This window comes from Macrobrachium rosenbergii, chromosome 56 (assembly GCF_040412425.1).
Source record: "Macrobrachium rosenbergii isolate ZJJX-2024 chromosome 56, ASM4041242v1, whole genome shotgun sequence".
Classification (NCBI taxonomy): Eukaryota; Metazoa; Arthropoda; class Malacostraca; order Decapoda; family Palaemonidae; genus Macrobrachium; species Macrobrachium rosenbergii.
Window position 1 is genome coordinate 3,956,748 of NC_089796.1, and position 17,068 is coordinate 3,973,815.

Below are 17,068 nucleotides of genomic sequence, written 5' to 3' on the forward strand. Positions count from 1 at the left end.
AATGTAAAGAAATAGGATTTCTCAGCCCCTCCAGATCCAGTGCTTTTGGGCTTAAGGTTGCCAATTCCTTTTTCCTCAAAGATGAGACAGGTAGCATGAAGCAGTTCTACGGTCCCTTTGTAGGTAATCATAGGTATAGCACCTAGGGAACTCAAGTTAGCCAGATTGAATCAGAAAATATATCAAGAGTACAGTTGTTCAGTAAGAATGGGACACAGGTAAAGTAACAAGCAAAATGGGAGTAAAATTTGATTGTTTATGACACAGCTGAAAATTATTGGTGAGTGGGACATGTATAGGGAGAGGTGACATTTTAAGAAAAAAACTTTGCCCTTCAATAAAACTAGTAAGGTTCTAAAACTAATAGAACTTGGTAGTCATGGTGGTCAGTATTTTCCAATAATGTAGCTAGCTGGTGTTTGAGAGCATAGTCTAAGGAACTTGGCACTATGCTATTTGATATAGTGCTGTAATGACATTCAAAGGTAACTGCTCAAATTGTTCTGCTGTCAACTTAATTTTATATTTACCTAGGATTTTGGTAGATTATAGGGATCAGTATAGATGATTCTCTTTACAGGAGTGATAACTATCCACACAATTTTTTAGTTTTAGAATCTGTTATAAAGACCCCCATGGAATCTGAATTGGTAGGAAAAGCTGCTAGATATGTTAAGTAACAGTATTTTCCAGGAGTCAGAGACAGTTTTAAGCATTACAGGTGAGTGTATAGTATAGCAGAAACAACAGGCAAGCCAGCAAGATGCTAAGTTGTGTGTGAAATCAAATCGATTCTGTTTTACGGAGGAGCATTTGAAAGGGCTTTTAAAGATGAAAAGAAAGGGATTTCTTCAATTTAAAGTATCTAGGCAAGGTAGACACTATAAAAACCAAAAAGTCTTGAATGTAGATGTTACATTAATTGTGTACATTCCTCAACTCCAACAAGATCAGAATAGAAAAAGAGATCCGAGCAGGAAACTCATACCAGAACTTTCAGCCTCTGTGAAGATTAATGCTTGCCTGATGATTAGACTTAATTATAGTTGCAGATAAACTGAAACTTTGATCACGAATATCTATATTAGGACTTACTTCCCTCAGTTTCAGAACACTTGTGACTTCCAAGTTACTCCGGATGCAGATAAGAATAATAAGGAGCAGTACATTTCTCTGTTAAAGTATAATTCATCCACTGTCTACTAAATGATGTTAGATTCCTTTCCTAATAGTCCCAAGAAACTTTCATCGGTGCTTATCAATAAATTCTGAAGAACAGGAAGGCTACCATAGATTTTTAAGATATTTTTGATGATACCCATCAAGAAACTAGACAAGGACATTTTTCAAGCCATTTGTAGCAGACCTGTTGCTAGCAGTGGAAAGTAATTAACGGTTTACTAGTGTGGCACATATAAGCAGTAATTTATTGTTTTGCCTTTTCATTGAGGTCTCTGCAGAGATTTCAATGTGCAAGGTACCTTGAAAACATGCCAGTAAGATTCATGGAGCCTTAAACAAGCTGTATCAACCCCACAGGACCATTTTTTAACTTGCAGAGAGAGTACAACTCTACAGTACTTGACAATTTGGTATTGGTAACCATCTCCACAGTATGAGTATCAGAGAAAAATAATAAAAATTTGTAAAGCCACTTCACTATCCCGAATATTGTCCCGTTGTCTTACTCTTCTTTGAAGACCTTGCTTACTGCTTTCGAGTCACCCTCCTGTTCTGATTATAAATTTCTTACTTCTTCCTTACCTGTCCTCTGCCAGAGCTTGAAAGCTCTCTTCCACTCTCTAAGTTGGCCTTAATATATCTTGGTTCTCTTTCTGTGTATCCCTTCCTTGAGATCACACTGCATACTTTCTGTAATTCCCTTGCATACTGTACCTTCTTTGAGTGGATTCATCCAGGCCCTTTTCAAGGTTATATTTTGGCTTAATTTTTCAGTTTCCATGTTTATAGTCTTTTCATTGTCTCTTCCTTCATCTCCTTTCTATCCTTAATCTCAGATCAGCTGGCAGTGGTTATGTTGTTTTAAACATGCCTCATGTGGTATAACAGTACAGATCTCATCTTTGATGCTGTCTGTACTTTTAATCATAATGAAATTAATGTGTTTCAGCTTTCTCATTCTTGTGTGTTTTGAGCTTGTCTTTAGACTTCTGGAAAATTGTGTTCAGCAACCTTAATCCTTTGCACTCTCTGAACTCCAGTACTTTTACTTCATTTCAGTTTTGCTCCCCAAAGCTACATTTTCCCATCACATTCCCAAAACCAGCTCTCATCAGTTGCTGTGGGGCTAAGTTAGTCTCCTTATTCTTGGTTTACTCTCTGACTTGGGCCTCTGTCACTGCAGCTGGTAACTTTATCACTAAGTTTTTTCCAAACTAACTGTGGAGAAACCAATGTTAAAAATTATGCTCTCTGCCAGAATTTATCAGTGGTCATGCTTTTAGGGTAACGTTGGAACTGGGAAAATATACTGTAGAATGAGAGATGATGAGGTATTACCATAGCACTGCCAGAGTACAATTTTATAGTTGCTTCTTACACTTCCTCCTTCAGATTTGAATACTACTTAAACATGGCAGTTTCTGCTTATAAAAGGGAAAGGAAATAATCCTGAGATTGAAGAGGTTCATTAAGATATATAACTCCAGCTCCCACACCTTTTGAGCAAGTTAAAGTTTCATTTAACCTTACCCCATACAGTATGTGATAGAAACACTAGAATTAGCTGCGAAAGATTCAAGCTATTTACAGTGATTGATATTTTAATGTTTTCAGTGGTTCAAGTTCGTTTTGACCGTTGGCCATTTGCCTCTCAACATGCACGTAGGTCATAATCAAAACAGTCAGTGTTATTTTGGTCATATAGTTTATACTGTATACAGTAATGTACTTGTGTCCTTTCAGGCTATGGAAGCACTGTAACTGAAGTGATAATTTTTCCAGGTACCTTTATACAAATTGTGATATTGTTTGTTGCCTCATCCTCTTGAAGCATTGATTTAGGTCATGGAAAGTAATTATTAGTCAGTGTTTTGTCCTTTATTTTTACAAGAGGTGGAAAGTACCTTTTGAATCATGTTCTGCTGCTTTCAGGACAAGGAGAGTTCTTTTGCCACTTCTATTAAATACAACTGTCACCAATTAAGAACATTTTTAAAGAATCTTGGTTAACTTCTGATCATTGTAGATAGTCTAATTGACTGATTGACCTACTGGTCTCTGACATTTCACAGGGTGGTTGGTGTGAGGTAAAGGCCCACCACTTTTTAAGATTTGGTTGACATCAGCAAAGGCCTGTAGTTGTTATTGCCAGTATGAATCTTCGTTAGATAGGAAATGCCCTCCAAAAATAATCCATGCATAATAATAGGGAAAAAATCAACAGAAGTGTTATAAGAGGCCACTTGGCCTATTTTATTGCTATGTATAGCTTTTATCACTTTTTGTTTTACTTTTTTATATCAGTACAGTAGTAACTAATTTTTAAATGCTATTTCTGCTTATGCTCACAGAGAGTTACTCTGTTTTGTATTTTGGTAATGTTGAGTTTAATGTTCAATTAGAAATTTTGTAATGATGTTGGCAAGAAGTGATTTCCCATTTATAGTCGTAAGTTATTTTGGAAATCATTTGATTCTTATATTAAAGCTTCGTGGTACTGTAAATATACTGTGATATGTTAAGGATTGATTATCCTCATGAGGTGTTATCTTTTAAGGTGAAGAAATATTGTTTCACTGTGACCCTGCTAATTATCTGTTGCCTTATTTCCACGAAAGAAATGTCAGTTGAAGCAACTGGTTCTGCTCAAGAATTAAAAGTCCCCTACTGCAATACTGAGGCACTCAAATGACACTTCCTTTAAGTGGCCAAAGCGATAAGGTCCAGTCTGTGTTAATTTCTCAGTTTTGCTAATATTTGCAGTTTTTAAAATGGAAAGCAGTTTTTAAAATTTCTTAATCATTTCCTGCATTCATTTTATCTAAAATTTTAATGGGGTTGTGGTTAATAAGTGGTGTTTTTATAACAAAAAATTGTTTTCAATATAGATCCATAGTGAAACTGGTCATTATTATGTGTGTTATCCTTTGCAAAATGGAGTGAAGTGTTATCCATAACATCATCTGAGGGATCTGTGCTTGTTTAGTAGGTGCCTGTCCAGTCTTGATCAGAACAAGTTGTGATTTCACTCACAGGAATAAAGCAGCCTATGATTAGTGGGTTTGTACTGTATTGAGAAACATTTCATAGAAAATGCTCTACTGTATTTCCATTCCAACAGGCAAAACCCTTTCAGAACATTTATCCACTGAGTTATATAAATTTCTCTCTCTCTCTCTCTCTCTCTCTCTCTCTCTCTCTCTCTCTCTCTCTCTCTCTCTCTCTCTCTCTCTTGTTCTTTGCATAATCCAATGCAACAATACTCCAAGCCACAACAAAGCCAGAATAATTGCATCCCAGAAAAGTATAAAAACTTTTCTCTTTTATGGGGTTATAGGTCTTATTAGGAAGGATAAATTTTTGCATAAACATAATCAGTTTTTTCCCACGGTATTAGCACAATAGGAAAAGGTGCAAACATAATGGGACAGGATTTTCTATATACTGTACTGTACTTAGTGAAAGAAGTGTCATTCTTGGTGTTCCATATACTGTACAGTATTTTACATACCTCCTGAAAGATGGCGGCTAGGTTTTTGCTAAACTTTTTAAAATGTGTATTTGTGCTATTAATGCTTTTATAAATAGTAATTTTTAGTCGCCATTGTGTTCTATTTATACTGCTCTGCTGGTCAATCATTTCCTACGAATGTCCCGTCTTTGATAACGGTGTGGTTAAATGATGTGGTACTTTGATGTCCATAATAAGCCATTTTGCTTTCATTTTTCCCTGTAAATTCATATTAACAGATATACCAAATTGGCTTTGCCATAGGTACATTGTCGAAGATGAGAAAGCTGGCTTACTTGTCTTTGCTCACTTTAGTTAATCCAGTTTTCATCTTAGAGATTTGATGCTGTATAATGCTGTATTCAAATCCTTATTCAATTAATATACTGTGGTCTTAGATATATAAAGTGGGTAGTATAGGTTAAATATCTTGCAAGACCTTTAGTCTGACATTTGAGACACTGTAATGTTTTTTGACAGCTCCAAAATACCCAGCTCCACTTTCTGCCCCTGCCCTAGACTTTGAATTAGCTTTCTGTTGAGGGTTAGTGTTTTTGCTACAAACGGAATATGAGAGAGGAGAATTCAGTAATAGGATAAGGTGAAGCAGAAAAAATAACAGCTTTCAGAATCCATAATAAATGTACAGTACAATGTTACAGTAAGAGAGAACCTCTGGAAATTCAGTTGCAGCATGGGGGGAGGTTGACTTCTGCCAAGGGTGCAGTACATCACGATGACATTTTAAACAGGCTTTAGAAAGTTACCTGTGTGTGTGCCTTGCATTTCATATCCTCATTTAACAGTCTTAGAGAAGGAGATCAACAGAAACTGATTTACTGTCAACATCTAAATGCTGAACTGATCTATCCTCTGCATTGACTCCAAGAGGGCACTGCCCTTCAAGTGTATCAGATCCTTCTTAATCCATTAGGAGAGTTTTTGGACTTGCAGGATTCACACTGGCACATCTGTGTTGTTTTCACCTTCCAGTTTGGCTCCTTCTTTCAGCTTAACAATTCACCAACCATATTCAAAGATAACTTATCAGTATTGTCTCATACCCCCCTTCTCAACCAACATTATCCATTGTGTATGATGACACTTTTTGGTCAAACAGATTTAATCCTGTAGTAAATTACTGAAGTCTTGGTATCTCACCATTAACTCGACTGATCTGCACCAAGCTCTTCTTTTGAGTTTCATATCCACAGGCTGTGATAAGAAGAGGATAAAAAGCTGACAAAAATTTAGAAAATTAACATGTAAAGCACTTTCTGCCATATTAGCTGCAATATTTATAGTCTGCATCATAGGAGCCTTTCATTATCACCATCCAGAAAATTATTTTACAGAAACCATCCAATAGACCTGAAATGTTAAACCATTGCAGATGCTGAAATATTGGTAATTCCTTGCCTAAGTCCGTTCCTTCTGTTTTCATCATAACTGACTAAGATTTATTGAAACATTACAGAGATGGGAATGTGAATGCATTTGTTTTGCTAGCTAAAAGGTACAACTCATGAGAAATACCCATCCATCATGTAGCCAGAATGAACATTTCATCACAAGAAGAAAGCCTTTCCAACAAATGTACCAGTAGGAGCTTTACTGGTCTCTCGGCTGTAGAAGAAGTAATATGTATATGTACCTGTGAATGAAAGGGCATTCTGAAGGAAGGACAGACCATACTAGAGTACAGCTTGAATTACTGTTGAAGCAGACCAGTACATACCGTGTATAAAAAATACAACATAAGTGAAGCATTGCTGTTATACATGCAGAATAAAACATTCACAGCCTTTTTTAATCCAAAGCAGCTAGTATTGTGTAGTGCAGTTAAAAGCAATAAATCAGTGTGTTCATAGTGATTAGTTATAAACGAAAATTCTGCTCTCACAGAACATGCATACCCATGTTCTGAAAACTTCATGATATAAATTTATTATTGGATAGGAAAAGAGTATTAGTCTGAGAGTGGGGGCTTCAACTTCCATCAAGGTTTAGGTCCATTCTTTTTCCGTACTATTTAGTTTCTTGTTCCCATCATGCCTGGGCAAGTCAGGGACACTAGTTTGTCCATTCCATCACCCTTTACCCTAAATCTTGCAAATTATGATAGAATGCAGGAAGTGAACTAATGAAGAGAGGCCTCAAAAAGACTTCAAGAATTGTCCACAAGATTTAGGATTGGAGTGTTCCGTAAGGTGGATTTCTGAATATATGGCTGTACTATTGAAGCACTGGTTGTTTCAAATGAAATTCAGGTCTTCCATTATATGCAAGGAAAATCAGAAGCTGTTGGGAAGTGTCAGTGAAACTCTGGTAAAGAAATAGATATAATAGTTAGGCAAATACAATGCTAGAGGCCTTTCCCTTAAAGATAAGAGGGTGAGGAAGAAGAGAGAGATTCTTGATTGGTGCAAAAATAAGTTAGAAAGTAAAATCACAAGAAGTGTACAAGAAAGAGAATATATCTTACATTTTTAGGAAAAGGACAGTGAACCATTTGGGTAGGCTTTGCTAATGATGCAGCAATTTTAGAAACGTGAACCAAATTGTAAGTTGTGCTTTTTTCAAGACAGTTGGCTTTTAGAGGAAAAGTAACATTTATGAAGCAATTATTATAGAAAAGTATTTTTACAGTAGATATTAAGCAACTAAACATTTGAGTTTAAGCTGATATCACCTTTCAGCTGTATGTAGCTTTCTTTGGAATGGAAGGAAAGACTCTCAGAACTATTAACTAACTGTACAACATGGCATAACCAGTCAGAATAGGAGATTGCTGCAAAGTTTCTGTGTTCATCGATTTTTATGCATTTAATTCCCTTTCTTTTGGTTGCAGTCTTCAAAAAAGTACTGTACTGTAATATGTCGTGTGAAATTTTACTATATCATGTGTCAAAAATGTTTATATTACTGTATTTGTTCTTTGCATGGACAGTGCGTGTGTGTGTGAATGCTTTCTTACAACATCAAAGATATTAATTCCTCTATTCTCCAATGTTATTGTTTCATTACTGGTGACAGTGGTACCAGTAATTAGCAAGTCGTGGGCCATTTCTTGAACATTTTATTTAAAAAATCTAATGGCTGAAGAAATGGAAGATAAAAAAGAAATACAGCATAACTTTTTCACAATTTTCATTTCAATGGCATGACATTGCTGCCCTAAAAGTGTTCAGTGGTTGTATATACAGTATATATAATAGTATTTTCCAATAGGTAAGTATAATAAACCAAAAATCCTTTTTGTGGCTGTAATATTGAAGTGTAATATATTTTTCTTATTATAAAGACCAGCGCTGAATACAGGTTGAAAATTCTGCAGGAAACTCTGGGGATATTTGCTATTGCCAGGTTTGCATTTTCCTGTGACATTTTATTTTTTTATGATATTAACAGAACAATTGTATTTTTGATATTGCCATCTTTTTTATACAGTATTTATGTACCTTTGTTTTCATCCGTATCATTACTACCCAGCAGTAACATTCATTCTTCCTTTTCAGGCTCAACAAGATAGGGAAGAATCCATCGATTGTGAGCAATAGAGAAGACTTGACAAACGACTGCAAGACCGTCAATGCTATCGTCAATGCATTAGCATCAGTGGCTGCAACAGAGCAGTGCGATGGAGGAACCAGTTCCGAAGAGTCTATGATGACGCACGACGCTCATGGCCACAAAAGTCGCCACCACCATCATCATAACTTATTAGATTTAGGGTCAATAGGAAAAGCACTAGCGAAAGGTCACTTACCTAGACCAAAGAGTGAGAACAACTTTGCTCTCTCCTTAGATCAGCCTTCTCCCCTCAACCGCAACCGCCCTTCTTTTCACAAGTCTGACACTTTTCACAAAGATACTTCTTTCCAATAGCAGGTGGCCCCCGCCCATGCACTTATGCTATTGGGCGCGACAGCCGATTTATTTTGTACTATTGTGAAACACGGAGAGAGACCGACTGATTTGCACCAACAGCAAATAGCTAAAACAAACTTCCAAGCACATAGTGAGCAGTCTTTGTGATCTGCCCTTCTAGTGGATTTTGTAGATGAAAAGGACTTTGTTAGCATATTTAATAGGTTGCTCACACTGCTGAAGGAACCTCTGTTAAACAGAGGGCTGTTGGGAAACCGCTGTCCCCTTTCAACCTCTCAGTGCTTAGAAGTGAGACAACACTTGCAAAGAGCGGACGATATCTACATCATCATCAACAACAACAACAACAACAACAACAACAACAACAAACAAAACTAAACCTCTCTGACATAGGAATTAAAAGTTAAAAATGAAAATACTTTAAAACTGTTGTATTGTTATTGCTTCAAATAATTATTATTATTATTTGTTAATCTGAGAAGGTGCCAAAGTCCAAAGAGATCTGGCATGTGACTGGTGGTAAAGTCTGTGTTCCTGACAAACCAAAAAAGTCTTACTGACAAAAAAAAAAAGTCTTATTGGAGTTGCAGAAAAGCAATAATTCGCAATGAAAGTGCATTCTTGTTCAGTGCAGTTAAAGGCATGACATGGGTACAACATATCTACATGGGGTGATACATATGTTACTATGATAATGTTTTGTAAAGTTTTACATTGTGAGGTTTTTTAAAAAGTGTTGAATGGCTTTGAATACTGTAAACATGGGAATATTTATCGTCAACTGGAGTTTTTATATGGTAAGAGTGTGTTATTAAATCTAGTTATAAGGTCCCAACAGCTTAGCTGTGTGGTGCCCATGTATGCTGTACAAAGCTCACCGTTCTCTGAGGAGCTTCGCAGATGCGATCCAGAGCTCATGTAGACTCTATTGCGCTCTGGTCAGCGATAGAGTCTATGCATACTGCTTGAAGCTCCCGTGTGTTTGACGCAGTCCATTTATGACCGAGAATGCTCATGAAGGCTCTTGGCAACATATGTGAACTGTGTGAAGCACATACATTTTGTTAAAGGCCAATATGTGTGAACTAAACCTGATTTATGTCGTGTATGATTCGGAGATTCAAGACTTGATTGAGTAAATGCCTTGGTATACATGAAATGTGTATGACAAAAACATGAGGTCAGGAACAAGGGGAAAAAGATGAGGAAGACGAATTCAGCCAGGAAGGAAGGAGGTGGAAAGAAAGACGACAGGCAGAGAAAGAGACTTTTTTCTGGTCACAGAAGTAAGCTGCTTCATGTCATGGGGTGGTCGTTATCCCCAACTGTGATTGATGCAACAGATCATTACTTCATCTTACCGTTTACACCACTGAGTACACAAGCCTTTCGTGCATGGGTTTTTCTGCACACTGAAATGGTAGTTAAGTATTTATAAACTCTCAGACCACATGAACAAAGTCGTAGTTTTTCGTAATACAAAAATATTTTCAAAATTCCCTGTTTTGCTAATGCTACATTTTTGTAGTTAAGAGAGTCCTGTACATAGTAAAAGGTTATGTAAATATACAAGCATTTTGATAAAAGCACTACAGCATCAGGGAAGTCCTATGATATATGTATATATTGGTTCAAGCAAGCGTGATTTTTTTCCTGCTTGTTCAGTGGTGAGGCGATATGGTCATTTCATGATATACCACACAGTTTCATGCAATCATCAGATCATTTCATAATCATGCCAATTCAGAGTTTATTTTCGCTCGTCAGTAAGGATAGTAAAATATGCAATAATTAATGTCCACATGTAGAACCATGAGCTCAAATAGGGGCCCTAGGAGTGTAGTGCTAATTTTGACATTGCTTTCTAGCTAATAGAACAGTGCTCACAACTTGCAACTACATCGGAAAATGCAAGGCGGCACAATATAAGACATGTGCTGATTCAACCCCAATAGAATTTGTGAAAGTGCTTCTTGTAGGTTAACTTGTTGAATAATGTTTACGTGTGAATGAATGTTATCTAGATACTTAGACAGTGCAAGACCGATATCTTTACTTTTTTGCAGAATTCAAAAGAACATTCATCCAGTAGGACCAAGAAAGCAATGTGAAAATGTTACTTTGGTTTCCTTTTCTTCCCTCTCTGTCTCTCTCACGCGCACGTTCTCTCTCTCTCTCTCTCTCTCTCTCTCTCTCTCTCTCTCTCTCTCTCTCTCTCTCTCTCTCTCTCTCTCTCTCTCTCATTCTTCTGTCTCATCTCTTTCCTCTCTCACTCCACACATCATCTCTCTCTCTCTCTCTCTCTCTCTCTCTCTCTCTCTCTCTCTCTCTCTCTCTCTGTTTTCTTTTTTTCTGACTTGCCATTGTAGTAGTGATTCACGTAGTCAAAGTGCCTCAAGTACTAAAGCTGTAGAGAATATTCTTCTGCAAGATCTGAGCATCCTCTCCTCAGCCTCTTAGCGAACTTTGCTATATTGGCGGCAAACTGGGTAGAATAATCATTATATTAATAATAATATTAATACTAATATTAATAAGTCTCTGTGACATCATAATAATTAATAATAATGATAATAATAATATAACTGAATAATAATAATAATTATCATAATAAACTTTGAAAGTGATATACTAGAATGTTTATACCATTTGTTATTCCAGTATGTAAGTTACGTAAATATTTTCGTTCCTACTTTTTATACACCTTTAGTTTCCTTCGATGCAACAAACAACTACAATGACTATGACTTCATCATCATCATCAACAACAACAACAACAACAAACAACAGTAACAACAACAACAACAACATGGTGTACATACTGTATTCAGTCCTATTGGGGGTCTGTTGTGGATGCTCAGCCTGAGTAGATAAAAACGCACGTTGTTTTAAGTGAACATAATACAAAAGTGAAGCTATAATTTGTTAAACACATGCTACTTTACTTTGTTAGATAAGCATGTAAGATAATTAAACATGTTAGATGACTCACACAAAATTGTTTGTTAAAGTTTATAGGCTTTCTAACTATCCTTCCAGTTTTTATATTCCTATATCTGTCCCTACAGGTACGACCTAGTATCACACTCCCTGAATCAGTGATATTTACTATTTACCTGATAAAAAAAAATTGCATAATGTACAACTGCATAAGCTATGTTAAGGTATTATTTTCTTGGATATTGTTATGACTAGCTTTGTTTGAACATAGACCCTTGCGGTAGTTATTAGCTGGAATGTAAACCAAGCAAGAATTTCTCAGAATTTTTCTAAGCTGCAGTAGATGCAGATCACGACTCGAGACTCATAGAATTGTGCTGTACTTCTCCTTGACATATCTTCACTGTATTTAAAATCTAACTTTTTTTATCTGTTGACGTTGGGCGATGCGTTGATAATTTATTTTTTTGTATGATTTCAGATGCGAGACGTAAAATAACGATCAATCATTCAAGCGGTTGAAGAGTAAATGTAAAATGGGGTAAAATCTGAGAAATCCATGTGAACTGAAGTTACGGCTAAAAACTATCATAAGCTTATTCAGTACTGGGAATCCTCACTATTATTGAAAAGTATTTGCCTTTTTTAAGAAATGCACAAGTAATTTGTATACTATTGCGTATTATATTGTGTTTGCGTTTTGGTTCTGACTTATGACAAATATTCTGATGAACTATGTATCATAGATTTCATCAAACTTGTTTTCATCATTATATAATTGATACAAAACATGAATGTCTTCTCATTTATTATCCTTCACGATCTCTGTTTCGCAAAGTTTAGAGTCCAGATGATTTAGCATCGTAAGTGCAATTGTACCTTCAGAGTACAGGGGTATAATTCAAGCTAGAATTTATACTTATAACCTTGAAATATAGTGCAGTCACAGAAGTCCATATTATAGCCAATGTAATTAAGAGCAACTGCCTTTGATGGCATCCATTTATGACAGGAAGCCACCACCAGTTAATTGGAGAGGATGATGGTAGCTTGTTTAGACAGATTACAGTCACCAGAGGTACAACCAAAGCACAATCTAATCCCTGTAATGACAGCCTTTACCCACACTTTTTTTTTTACCTCTGTTGTTATTAAAAACAGTTTTGGCTGGGTTTCCCTTGGTGACATTTCTAGGTGATGTGAAGGGTTCCTTCCAGAATATTTAATTTGCCTTGCCCCGTTCTAACTTCCATCCTTCTTTCAAGAACAAATATTCTTGCCAGTCTTGGGTAAGTCTAATGACTCTCTGGCCCAGTTGAAATACTTAGGTTGGTATAGATTAAACTGGCCTGATTCGAGCATGGGCTCTTGCACAATGGCATCCTGTAAATGCTGATAAGGTGTCGAAGTGAATAACTTTTAGTGTGGGCCTCTGGAATAAAACCAATCAACTGAGATGTGCAGATTACTTTGTAATGATAATATCAACTTTCGATATTCTCTTATTCTCGTACATTTTCTGTCATCTACTTTTAATGTTACAAGTTTCAAAGGTGAATCCATGTTTGATTTGCCTTTCTCTTCTGTATTCCTGTTTTGTTTTGATGCTATGCTGTTCTGTCATAGGCCTGTAAGAACTGTACCATCACTGAACGAGTTGCATTTCCAAGTGCTAGCTGGTGCTGATGTTATAGGAAGCACATCTTTGTAGGCATTCATAGATCTAGTTTTCATTGCACAGTGCATTTTTTTTTCAGTATAATACTTGTTATATTATCAAGTTTGGGGAGTCTTGTTTCTCATTATGATGTAGTGAAGAAAGATCTTAGGATGTTAATTTCAAACTCCATCATCTTCTCAGGCTTCTGGAGTGTTGGCTTATGTATAGAATCATTGTTTGAATTTCTTGCCCTGAGTCTTGCTCCTAGAGTCCTACTTCAGACAGTTAAAGCTTGCTAGTCAGCCAGTTGTACTTCTGTGTTATCAAGGGGGAGTGAATGTTCTTATGGTCCTATTTTATGTAGTTCTGAACCACATCTGAAGTACAACACACAAATATAGAGAACAGGGCCATCTTGTTTAGTGATCAGTGGATTTTTGTCACATTTGATCTCTACAACCATATTTCTACCACATTAGACTAGATTTCCTACAAAATACTTTTCCAGACTTTGTTCCATGGATAAAGATCGCTGCAGGCTAAGAGTGAAGAAAGATCTTAGCTAAGAATTCATCCAAAAAGATATTGCTTTTCTAGGAAATAAACCACACTCCTCTGGTGTGGCACAACTTCCATTTTCTTCCTGTCTTCTTCAGTACAAAGCTTCAGTCTTACAGCTACATGTGCACCCAATCTGCGACATGGGAAAAGACATTCTAATGATTAAATTCTCTACAAACATAAGGCTTGTTAAAAAGAAAAGCCTGTGCATCAATATAAAATACAAACCATTGCTTCATGAATGCCAAGTTGAACCAAGGAGGACTATCCAGTTGGAAGGAACCATTAAGTAAGCCACCCACATTTAAGCCAAGTAGAGTAACTGTAGTTATGCCAATCGTGTCATCGTCTACGCAAGACTGTGGAATCACTGAAGTCCAGGTTGCCTGTCCATAAAGCTGACAGACTAGCTAGAATTGGAAAGAAGATTTAATTGTATTTTTACTTTGAGTTCAATGAGAGTTGGTTACAGATCTCCAACAGAAAAGAAGGTTGTAGGTTGTTGAGGGACTTTGTTAAATTGTTTAAATTGATTGGGGTAGTAAGTTGTGTTTGAATGAGGCTGTGAAGTTGTCAAAACCTGAATTCTTTTGACTAACTTTCATGAGAAAAGTCTTCCCCTTAGATAAATCATATACAGGCCAAAAGGCTAAAAATCTTCACACTTGGTTTAAGGAATGCAACTTTACATATTTCCTAGCTGGACAGAGGAACATTGTCTCTCCAACTTCAGCCACAAAGGTAAAAAAAGACAGAGTGAATTTGGGGAATATTCCTGAAAACTTAGCAAATGGACTTCGGCAGTTTAGTATTGCAAGAGGCAACACCCACCAACTGTAGGTACTTGACATATATCCATCCACCCATCCTACTGACTGATGCTGAACAGTTTGGTCAACACTGACCTCAAGAGACCAAGTAAAGGATAAGCACACATATCAAAACCCCAACTTGAGCAATAGCCTTCCATTCCACAACTGTGTCAAAAGCATTGAAAAGATAAGTGTATTCTCTGTGGGGTATGTACCCCTATATCCATTAAACATGTTATGGCAATCACCTGGGGACTTAGTGTCCACCAGTCTTCTTGGGTATCCATGACTCGCTCTCCAGTTTCTGGTGCTATCTAAAACCTCCATGGGCTGTTTCCCCTCCCAGAGATATTAGACAGCCCTTGGTACTAGAACCATATCAAATTTTTTTAAGTATACCTTAGTTTTCAGACCACTGAGCTGATTAACAGCTCTGAAAAGATAGACTTATTTTACGTGGCTAAGAACCAATTGGTTACTTAGCAACGGGATCCTACAACATATTGTGGAATCGAACACATTATAGGGGAATGAATTTCTATCACCAGAAATAAACTCCTAACTCTTCATCAGCTGGCTGGAGACTCGAACTCGGGCCTCCATGGCTGTTTCCAATCCACAGCTCTTACTCATTGCCCAACGAAGAGCTAGAACCACCTCAAAACCAGCTGAGCGTAAATCAAGAAGGTAACATGAGTGAGCCACTTTAGACCAAACTTCTTGCTCCCAAGGATACAATCACTGGAATTGAATCAGCCTCAACTTAACTGGCCACAAAAAGGAGTTAGTGCTCTTAGTGGCAGAATTAAATGAATCACATTTTGGACACATGGTTCTAAGACAATATTTGCTAAACGTCCTTGATATTTTCTGAAAATTTTCCAAACTAAGAGAAATTTCCACATTTAGAAATGGTGTTGATCTGGCGATATGTAGGCCTACTATGCTAAGCAAATGATAATAGAGAGTTAAGTTGTGTATTATAACCCCACGGTAGTTACTTAGGTCAAAGGAAGTAGGAAACCTTAAAGTTACCAATTAATTCAGCAGAGCACTTGGTAAAGCATGGTTTACTTAATTTAATTAAACCCTCAGATTTTCAATTTCTCTAAAACAGTATGTCTAGATACACAAAGAAAATAAGTATGGACTTTCATATATTATATCAGGTGGCCCAAAAATAGTTTTCTGGGCTTATCTATGTGTTCTTTATGGGCTGTAAAAATCTCTCTCTCTCTCTCTCTCATATATATATATATATATATATATATATATATATATATATATATATATATATATATATATGGATTTATTTCCATGCTTAACAACAGTGAATCTGATTTAAAAAAACAAATTTGTTCTGTTGTAAGGAATGGGTAATGACGTCACCTCCAAGGATCCTAAAATCGCTTTTCCAAAACTATCTTCTGGTCTGTTGACAGTTATTTAAAGGTCCTTGATTTCCATGTAGTTCTGCTTTATCCATCGTAATCAGTTTTGTGGTTATTTATCCCTTGACGTCTCTAAAGCAAGGAGGAATTGTTATAATCCGGAATTCCTGTTTAAAACCAAGGACAATTTGTTATTGATGGTAAGTCTTGCCTATCCTATCAAGAAGTTGTAGCAATTGGCCAAGTTCATGGTGCTGTCTGGATCTTGGTTAAGTTCCAAAATGTAGGAAGCTAAGAAAAAAATTAGGTTGGGTAGAGGACACAGTAGGAGACGGAAATAATAACCAAGGATAATGATTAGGTGGTAAGTCACTCCAACCTCTGTCATGAGGTTTGAAGATGCACAAAGCAGTCTAGATTGAAAGTGTTAATGGACAAGCAGGTCATCTGTGTCTAAACTATGTTGAGATTTTTTATTTCAACATACTCAGGACTTCGATTAACAGTCACATCACATTTAGAAAGATCTTAGAACTGGTTTTATGGTGACTGAGTTTGGCTTTAGTAGGCTACATGTTTCAGAAGGTGAAAGAGGAGAATAGTTCCCCATGTTAATTTCATAGGTTACGGTCAACATGAAAGGAGAGGCTATCAAAAGCAGAATTCAACGGGGATACATCCCTACCCCATCTTTCTTTAACCTAGTGTGTAATGTCCTGATCCTGGCCAGGGATGTCTTTGTTACTAAACCCTGTCAGAGTAACATCGCTTACACCAGAAAGTGTACGGCAACAATTCTGCTGGATAAATTTTACAAATTTTTTGATACGTAAAAATTCATGAGGCATAAGGTCCACAAACAGTGAATAGCCTAGGGCTAAGACTTGCATCAGTCATAGGTTACGATGGCCTAGTCGTGTATGAGAGGCTAAATTGAGGATTGGCAGGGTATTCTGCAGCTAGTCTTAGACTCCTAGTCTCTAGCTTGGATCTAATTCGTAGCTAGTTAGCCTAAATTACTGAGAACAGTAGTCCATGGCAGAATACGTTAGGAAACATGGTAAATTTTTTATACCAGCCCCAGCTCGCATGACTGCCATGTTTAGTACCGATACCGCAG

At 36.7% G+C, this 17,068-nt stretch overlaps 1 protein-coding gene across 11 annotated transcripts in view; it reads left to right on the forward strand.

Annotated features, from left to right (window-relative positions):
• Positions 1-12,319, forward strand: part of Ih (hyperpolarization activated cyclic nucleotide gated potassium channel Ih) — a 557,258-nt gene extending 544,939 nt beyond the window's left edge. For all 11 annotated transcript variants that reach the window (XM_067100609.1, XM_067100602.1, XM_067100604.1 and 8 more), the window contains one exon: positions 8,212-12,319. In XM_067100609.1, the coding sequence (XP_066956710.1) occupies positions 8,212-8,581 (370 nt within the window). In that variant the 3' untranslated portion in view covers positions 8,582-12,319. The remainder of the gene's footprint in view (positions 1-8,211) is intronic.
• The last annotated feature ends 4,749 nt before the right edge of the window (positions 12,320-17,068 follow it).